General features: G+C 40.8%; 1 protein-coding gene across 1 annotated transcript in view; it reads right to left on the bottom strand.

The window, feature by feature from the left end:
- The window catches only part of NIPAL2 (NIPA like domain containing 2), a 187,191-nt gene extending 178,303 nt beyond the window's left edge, over positions 1-8,888 (bottom strand). Inside the window, exon 1 of the mRNA XM_056522367.1 lies at positions 8,805-8,888. Coding sequence (XP_056378342.1) covers positions 8,805-8,852 — 48 coding nt within the window. The 5' untranslated portion in view covers positions 8,853-8,888. The remainder of the gene's footprint in view (positions 1-8,804) is intronic.
- Between the last annotated feature and the right edge of the window lie 1,403 nt (positions 8,889-10,291).

The raw sequence follows: 10,291 nt of genomic DNA on the forward strand, positions 1-10,291 counted from the left end.
ATATCCCCCCTTAAACGTCTCTTCTCAAGACTAAACAATTGTAACTCCTTTAATCGCTCCTCATAGCCAAGATGTTCCATGCCCCATATTAGTTTAGTCGCGCGTCTCTGCACCCTTTCCAGCTCCACAGTGTTCCTTTTATGAACAGGCGACCAAAACTGAACAGCATATTCCAGGTGAGGCCGTACTAATGCTTTATAAAGGGGGAGTATTATGTCCCTGTCCCTTGAGTCCATGCCTCTTTTTATACATGATAATATCCTGCCGGCCTTGGGAGCAGCAGCCTGACATTGCATGCTATTCTGTAGTCTGTGATCTACAAGTACACCTTGCTAAGGACTTTGGAAAGTCTTGTTTTCAGGCCTGGATTTTTATGGGATGAAATGCAGGTTGGTAGTGGGGCCTTTTATTCCCTTCCTAGGCCAGTGCAGGTTTTCAGTGATGCCTAGATCAACACAGGTGCTGAAAACAGATAGTTACTGGGCTTTAAAACTAGGTGTAACACAGTCTGCGAGGTGAGGCTGTCAGAAACAGTTAGAATTGGTCCCGCATAAAACAAGCCCTCATATGGCCCTTTAGGTGGGAAATTGAAAGTGTTATGACTATTATTTATTTAAATGCAAGAATAAAAAAATCAATATGATTATAGGATTGTAAACCATTTAGTATTTTTAAGTAGGTTCCCTTTTGTAGTCTCACTGGAGGATCATTCTTCATGAAATGTTAAGACTTTTAAGATTTACACTGAAAAAAAGCAAAAGAAACCTGAACCAAAAGTGTGAATTAAGCCTTACAATTTAGTATATTCTGCCAACCAACTGAAACCTCAGTATAAAATTGATGCCATATGCTGGATGTTAAGGGATATATATATATTTTTTAAAATATTAAATATTTCTTATGTGCATCGCAATTGTAAAAATTCAAAGATAGTTGTCCTAATGTACTAAAAATGACATTTGTTTTACTATTCCTACAATACAGTTAATTCCAATAGGCATCTGTCCGATGTCATTGTATACATCCTTACAGGGAGATCAGGAATATTGCTAAATTCAGTCTGATCTCTGAAAACTAGGAAATAAAAGCCAGATTTTTTTTAACCTAAACATCTGTTTCTGGGATGAGAACAGCAATAAGAGCACATGGTATACTGCTAACTGAAAAACACAACCACATGTCATCTTAGATGTCCACATATGACCCCATGGAGGAGAGAATTCAAGAAGCGATCATAGACTTGTAACTCACGATGACGGAAGATGACACATTAAACAAAATCATCTTCAGACCTTTTATCCTTATGGTTTAGATGGAGCCAAACCTCAGGCTGTATCCTGTGAATGGAAAACTTTCCAGTGATCTCAATGAAGAAAATCTGCTTCAGCAAGGAGAATTTTTATTTTATTTGAATATGCTACAGGGGCTGTAAAGTTAGTGAAGTTCATCATATAGTGTCTGTCCCTGCGTTTGATGGCTGTTTTCGCAATTCTTATTATCAAATTCACAATTAGATTGGCACCACAGTTCCCCCACATTAGATTGGCACCACAGTTCCCCCACATTAGATGCAGTATAGTTCCCCCACATTAGGTGCAGTATAGTTCCCCCACATTAGGTTTCTACACAGTGCAATTTTCGGTAAAAATGACACCATATTTTTATTCTGTAGGTCCATATGGTCACAAGGATACCCAATTTATGTAGGTTTCGTTTTATTTTACTACTTTAAAAAAATAACTACATGCACCAAAATTTGCATGTTTAAAATTGTCATCTTCTGACCCCTATAACTTTTTTATTTTTCTGTACATAGGGATGTGTAAGGGTTCATTTTTGTGCCGTGGTCTGTAGTTTTTATCAGTACCATTTTTGTTTTAATATGACTTTGGTAAAATGCACAATTTTGGACTTTGGTATTTTTTTATGTGAACGCCATCGACCGTGAGGTTTAACTAGCCTTATATTTTAAGAGTTTGTACGCACGTGGCGGTACCACATATGATTATTTTTATTTTTTATTACATTATTTTATTTAAAAAGTGGGAAAAGGGGGTGATTATTTTAACAGGAAAGGGGATAAAGGGGTTATTCACCATAAGGTGATTTTAGTACGTACCTGGCAGGCAGTAATGGACATGCTTAGGAAGGATCTGCGCTTCTCTTGGGGCTAAATGGCTATGTCATGAGATTACTATAACAATGTGGCTAGCTTTTTGTGAACTGGTATTTCCTGTTTGACTTTTCATTTTTTTTTTACTACAAATCCCACAATTCCATTTTCCTCCCTCCCACACATCAACCACCACACCCATTGAAACACAAATGAGCTGCATCCATCAAAAGACCTGTGGTTTTCAATCAGGGTGCCTACAGCTGTTGCATTAGTTGCAGATTAATCTCTCTCCCACCAAGCGATCCCTCCACCCACTGAAGCAGACATGCTCCCTGTCATCAGCTGACTAGTGAGTCAGGTCTTGGCCGCATTGCAAGCTGGGAAAAATCTGAGACAACAGTCAATTTGTGTGCATTTTGTGTGCTGCCAAATAAATATTGGAGTGAAAATCACAGAAGAATTGGGAGAAAACCGTCACACACAGGTACAGACACTATATTATGAACTACACTAACTTTACAGCCCCTGTAGCATAGTCAAATAAGAAAAATTCCTGGAATACCCCTTTAATTCACTTTAATTAACTTTTTTTTTACACTTATGTTTTGTTTTGTTTTAGCCCCCATAGGGGGCTATAATATGCAATCTTCTGATTGCATGCACTGATCAATGCTATGCCATAGCATAGCATTGATCAGTGTTCTCGGTGCTCTTCAGTTTGCCATTGATAGCAGGCAGGGAGCAGCAGAACATAGATCGGATGCTGAGGAGGCAGGTGAGGACCCTCCCGGCATTCACTCAGCTGATCAGGACCGGCACCGTTAAATCCGCACTTTAGACGCCGCGATCAACTTTTATCACAGCCTCTAAAGGGATAATGCCGAGCATTAGCCGTGGGTCTGCTTGTGAGAACGGTTTAAACCCAGTATATGGGATTCAGGACGTACAGGTACACCCTGGGTCCTTAAGTACCAGGACGTCAGGGCATACCTGTACGCCCTGTGTCCTGGACAGAATAAGGTTTGTTTCTCATCTCTGACCTCCCAAAAAGGTCAGGGCAGCTGTCCCTTGTGAAAATACCTATGCACTGTACCTACTGCTGTATGTCCACAGCGCCACAGTGTAGAGGTGACTCTTAGGGTCTCAATAACAGAAGAAAGAAAACACTAAGATCACCTTGTCACGAGGCCGGTTTTTAAAATATTTTTAAATAAGATGAATTAATCCAGCTAGGCTAATAGTGTATAATGCTAGAAGAAGGTTAAATCAAGACAAAGAAATACCGAACCACATTTTATTTTTCTTATGCACAATAAAAGTATTGTTTTCTAACACATCAATATGGAATGAGAAAATAGGATGGTACTTACCATTTGGTTATTTGTAAATAATAACAAACTATTATCAATCTCAGTTAGTCACAGAAAGACTCAACCATTCAGAGCTTTAAGGATAAGAACCCAAGATGGCTTTGGCTGGCATTGCCAAGAAATCCTGTGACATTTAGTAATTGTGCAACCGAGATTGTTTAACATTATTATTCTGCAAGTCAATTTGTATCACATTAATAAGGAATTTTATTTCCGGCAGGAGGCTTCTTATATAATGCAATTCTTTTTTTTTTTTACTGACTCCCAGCATCAAAACAGTTAATACATCAAAAGAAAAAACTTTGTATGACAACCAAACATGAGTGAGGAAGAGTATCCAGTCCGAATGTGGGATAAAAGGTCTGTAATCAGTGAACACTTTCTTCTCTCTCGCTGCTCCCGCAGGATAAAGGATATGTATTTGTGATCTTCATTATTATTATTGTATTTTGATAATTTACTGCTATATTCATACCTATTACATTGCATACATCATTATCAGTATATATTTTCCCCACTCTTCTTATTCACGTCCGTTTCCTCATCCCCCCCCTTCCTTTCTTCATTCCACCACATTACTTTCCAGTATATCTTTTCTTCTTACGTAATATCTTCATCTTCTGACCCTCAATCTGATGATTCAGATAATGACTAGTATGATATTGATTATGAATAGGGTGACATTTCTGATACCCCAGATGAACCTGTATCCTATGATAACTCAAGTTCAATAGTCCTTGCAGTCAATTATTATTAAAAACGGGTAAGAACCCCAAGAAGGGTCTGGGCCGATCTCTAAGAAGTGTCCAGGATACATTTCTGGATGTTTTGGGCCCGCTTACCAAGATTCTAGATATTTCTGAAGACTCTATATCCTCTGGTCAACGAATTGACACATCAGTATTACGTGGCTGGGCTCAAAGAGCTATTTGCGTCTTTGGCAACGCTAATGCAGCTCTGCCCACCGAAAGGCAAAGAGCTTTTCTTATGAAACTGGACCCCCAGATGGCTAACTTAGCCACAGCTGATTTTGAGCAGTCTGCTGAAGGTCTCTTTTTTGGAGATAGCTTTATTAAAGAAAGTGGTAAATTTATTGGAATTTTTACATCTCAGGACAAAGCACAAACCTCTCTTTGGAAAGTTTTTGCCCCTAAGGTTTTTGGGAAGACTGGAAAAAGTCTGAGTCGATTTCTCAGCCGCTCCTCCTCCTTCAGATCAACGTTCACTGCTTCTACATTCCAACCAACACCACTCTTCCCCAATAGATCAAGATCCTGGAGACCTAGGGGAGGCCGTGGTTATACCAGATCAAGACCTTCTACAGGTAGGTTTAATCCCTCTATTTTCTTCCCTTCTTCCTCTAGGAGGACGACTCAAACATTATGCCCACATCTGGGAGTCCATAACATCAGATTCCTGGATCCTCAACACAGTCTCAGGTTACATGATAGAATTCCTATCGCCCCCAGTTCAATCTTCTTTCCCTCTTCAAATTCATTTTTCAACTCTAGACAAAAATGTATAGATTCAGAAATAAGAGATCTTTCCTCAAAAGGTGCCATTATTCCAGCCCCACTTAATTTTTAAGGCCTTATCAGCAATCATTACTGGTAAAGAAAAAAGATTGCGTCATCTATTTAAGACTTCTCAACCACTTAATTGCATTCCACCATTTCAAGATGGAAGGAATCCATCTTCTTCACAATCTTTTAATCCAAAACGACTGGTTAGTAAAGGTAGACCTGAAGGATGCCTAGCTCACAGTACCAATTCCTCCTTCTCATCAAAATTATCTCCAATTCTTTTGGAAAAAACGGAAATGGCAATTTACTTGCCTTCCATTCGGCCTTTCACCAAACGACTAAAACCGGTTGTATCCCCACTCAGGAGCAGAGGCATTCGCCTCATTATATATATATTTAGACGATATCCTTATTATGGCTCAATCCCAGACTCTTCTCAATTGTCATCTCCAGTGGACTCTGTCCCTTCTGACCAGTCTGGGTTTCTCAATCATCTTGAAAAAATCTGTATTGACCCCTTCAAGGGAAGTAGAATTTCTAGCTTTTACTGTATACACCCAATTAACTACACTAAGTCTTCCTGTCAAGAAATTACAACTAATTCAAAAGGAGATAAAGTCTGTTCTCAACAATTAACAAATTTCCCTAAGAACTTTTGCTCGCATTGTAGGTCTATTGTCTACATCAATACAAGCCATATTCCCCACTCCACTGCTTTACAGCGCCTCAAAATCCAACACCTCAGAGAAGGTTTATCCTATTCAGACATAGTCCATCTCTGTCCGGAAGCCAGGGAGGAACTCCTTTGGTGGCTTTACCATATCCAACTTTGAAATGGCAAGATGATTTTCGGTTGCAATCCGGATCTGATTATAGAATCCGATGCCAGCCTTCTAGGTTGGGAAGCACGCTGCGGAATACTGTCAACAGGTGGCAAATGGTCAGAAGAAGAAAAACTTCTTCACATCATTTGTTTGGAGTTATTAGTAGTGTTGAGCGGCATAGGCCATATTCGAATTCGCGAATATTCGCGAATATATGGACGAATATTCGTCATATATTCGCGAATATTCGCATATTCGTAATGGTCCCGTTTTATTTTCGCATATGCGCAAATTCGTGTATGCGAAAATTAGCATATACAAAAATTAGCTAAGCAAAAATTCGCATATGCGAAAATTTGCGCACCAGTCTCACACAGTAGTATTAGACCCTTCTTTATACCACACAAGCTGGAAGCAGAGAGGGATGAGCACTGTGATGTGTACTGTGAAAAAAAAATAATAATATTATCGCGAATATGCGATATTCGCGAATAATATTCGCATTGCGAATATTGGCGAGCAACACTAGTTATTAGCAGGTTTCTTTGCCATCAGGAGTTTTTGCAAAGTACAGATCGCATTGTTGTATTTTACTACGAATGGACGATATCACTGTTGTCCAATATATCAACAAATTAGGAGGTACAACTTCAAAGACCTCGTCAGACCTTACTCAGAATTTGTGGAACTTTTGTTTAGACAACAATATTATTCTCAAGGCAGAATACTTACCTGGCTTGTCCAACAATGTGGCAGACTGGAACTCTCGGTTCTTTATGAACCAAGGCGACTGGAAGTTAGAGCCTCAGATTTTTCATTCCCTCAACTCTCATTGGGATCCCATCTATATGGATCTCTTTGCATCATGACTGAACCGCCAACTTCCTCTCTTCTTCAGTTGGCGCCTGGATCCAGAGGCTCTGGGAGTAGATGCATTCCTTCAATTATGGCCCTCAGAGATCCTATACGCATTCCCACCATTTGCAATGATTCCGAAGGTCTTATCCCAGACAATCAACCAACAATTGACTGTAGTCTTGATAACTCCATGGTGGCCATCCCAAGTTGCGATCCTTCAAATTCTGAACCTACTAATAGATTACCTGATTCTTCTTCCTTCCTCTCCTCTGATCCTTTGAGATCCTTCAAGGGAATTCTCACCCTCTCGTTCTTTCAGCAGCTGTTCCTCTAATAGCTTGGTTCATTTCAGGACACTCTACTCTTGGCGACTTTGGGTTCATTGGCGCTATCTGAATCCCAATAGTGCATCTGTACATCTGGATCCCAATAGTGCATCTATCTCACATATTGTGAATTAATTATTTAAAGCCTTTGATTCTGGTAAAGCCTATAGAACCATCAACCTTTACCAATCTGCTATTTCTTCAGAACATGATATAATCAGATCTTTTCCCATAGGAAAACATCCCCTTGTTTGTAAACTTCTCAAAGGAATAAGTTTTCGTAGACCTTCTTGTCCTAAATATCAATATGCTTGGTACGTTTCTGTCATCTTTAATCTCTTCTTGGGAGGATAATAATTTCTTATTAATTCCTATCCTATAAATTGTCAATTCTTTTATGCTTAATCTCTAGTAAACAGATTTCGGATGTCAGGGCCCTAGATGTTTCTCACAGATCTCATACCCCTCAAGGTGCTCTCTTCACTGTCTCTTGTCGAACTAAAACCAATACTCACTCAGTATTCGATCCCTTTTTCCTTCAACATTGTCACGATTCGGCTTACGGGTTGTGGATCCGCTGTGTCAGCGAGGGATTGGCGTGGACCGTGCTAGTGGACCGGTTCTAAGAGGCTACTGGTTTTCACCAGAGCCCGCCGCAAAGCGGGATGGTCTTGCTGCGGCAGTAGCAACCAGGTCGTATCCACTAGCAACGGCTCAACCTCGCTGACTGCTGAGAAGGCGTGGGACAGAAGGACTAGGCAGAGGCAAGGTCAGACGTAGCAGAAGGTCGGGGGCAGGCGGCAAGGTTCGTAGTCAGGATGGATAGCAGAAGTTCAGGTACACAGGCTTTGGACACACTAAACGCTTTCACTGGCACAAGGCAACAAGATCCGGCAAGGGAGTGCATGGGAGGAGATCAGATATAGCCAGGGAGCAGGTGGAAGCCAATTAAGCTAATTGGGCCAGGCACCAATCATTGGTGCACTGGCCCTTTAAGTCTCAGAGAGCTGGCGCGCGCGCGCCCTAGAGAGCGGAGCCGCGCGCGCCAGCACATGACAGCAGGGGACCGGGACGGGTAAGTGACCTGGGATGCGATTCGCGAGCGGGCGCGTCCCGCTGTGCGAATCGCATCCCCGACGGCCATGACAGTGCAGCGCTCCCGGTCAGCGGGACTGACCGGGGAGCTGCAGGGAGAAAGACGCCGTGAGCGCTCCGGGGAGAAGCGGGGACCCGGAGCGCTAGGCGTAACAAACATCCTAAACTTTGTGTAGTCAGATGTCTTAAGTCTTATGAATCCATGACTTCTTTTATTCGTTCTCCTAATTCTTTCCAACTTCTTATTTCATACTGCAAACCTCACCTTCCAGTATCTTCTCCTTCTCTCGCCATATGGGTTAGACAGACTATGGCCTTGGCAGGTATTGACTTATCTCTGTTTGGTGCTCACTTGATCAGAGGAGCTGCCTCTACCAAAGCAATTCAGTCAGGGGGATCCCTTTCTGATGTTCTTAAAGCCGCAGATTAGTCTACAAAATCTACTTTTAGAGCTTTTTATTATAGACCAGAATCTCATGTTTCTATGTTTGTTATGATATGATAATTAGTTAGCTTTAAACTTTTATAATATTAGGAGCCTCTTGTCGGAAATACAATTAAAGATTTTCCTAGTATTTATAATGGAAACTATAGATTTTTATTAACTACAGGAGGCGAGTAATATCCCTCCCTATATTCCCAACCCACTACTATTAATACATTTTCTATCTCAACCTTTTAGAGCCACTTACCTGATACGATGCCCAGACTGGGTCCTCTCTGCAATCAACATTCTGCATTTCCTGACCTCATAGTCATCCTTTCAATTTTCATCCTAGGAGAAAAGAAAATGTTAATTACTTCAGTTCATCTTTTCTACACAGCTCTACTTACAGTTTATTTATCAGCTATAGATCTCACAGAGAAAGAAGGAAGTGTTCACCGATTACAGACCTTTCATGGACTATCCCACATTCTGATTGGATACCCTTACTCACTATGTAACATCAGAGATAACACAGTGATAACCCTCTGAGTATAGATAATGTAGTAGATGTCACCTGCAGTCCTATGTAACATCAGAGATAACACAGTGATAACCCTCAGAGTACAGATAATGTAGTAGATGTGTCCTGCAGTCCTATGTAACACCACAGATAACACAGTGATAACCCTCTGAGTACAGATAATGTAGTAGATGTGGCCTGCAGTCCTATGTAACACCACAGATAACACAGTGATAATGCTCTGAGTACAGATAATGTATAGATGTGACCTGCAGTCCTATGTAACACCACAGATAACACAGTGATAACTCTCTGAGTACAGATAATGTAGTAGATGTGACCTACAGTCCTATGTAACACCACAGATAACAGTGATAACCCTCTGAGTACAGATAATGTAGTAGATGTGACCTGCAGTCCTATGTAACACCACAGATAACACAGTGATAACCCTCTGAGTACAGATAATGTATAGATGTGACCTGCAGTCCTATGTAAGACCACAGATAACACAGTGATAACTCTCTGAGTACAGATAATGTATAGATGTGACCTGCAATCCTATGTAACACCACAGATAACACAGTGATAACTCTCTGAGTACAGATAATGTAGTAGATGTGACCTGCAGTCCTATGTAACATCAGAGATAACACAGTGATAACCCTCGGAGTAAAGATAATGTAGTAGATGTGTCCTGCAGTCCTATGTAACACCACAGATAACACAGGTAGCATCTACTACATTATCTGTACTCTGAGGGTTATCACTGTGTTATCTGTGGTGTTACATAGGACTGCATGTGACATCTACTACATTATCTGTACTCAGAGAGTTAGCACTGTGTTATCTGTGGTATTACATAGGACTGCAGGTGACATCTACTACATTATCTGTACTCAGAGTTATCACTGTGTTATCTGTGGTGTTACATAGGACTGCAGGTCACATCTACTACATTATCTGTACTTAGAGAGTTATCACTGTGTTATCTGTGGTGTTACATAGGACTGCAGGCCACATCTACTACATTATCTGTACTCAGAGTTATCACTGTGTTATCTGTGGAGTTACATAGGACTGCAGGTCCCATCTACTACATTATCTGTACTCAGAGTTATCACTGTGTTATCTGTGGTGTTACATAGGACTGCAGGTCACATCTACTACATTATATGTACTTGCGTTTGGGAGTTCTGATGGCCGGTGATGGAGTGTGGTAGTCGACTTGG

Source organism: Hyla sarda, chromosome 5 (assembly GCF_029499605.1).
Source record: "Hyla sarda isolate aHylSar1 chromosome 5, aHylSar1.hap1, whole genome shotgun sequence".
Lineage (NCBI taxonomy): Eukaryota > Metazoa > Chordata > Amphibia > Anura > Hylidae > Hyla > Hyla sarda.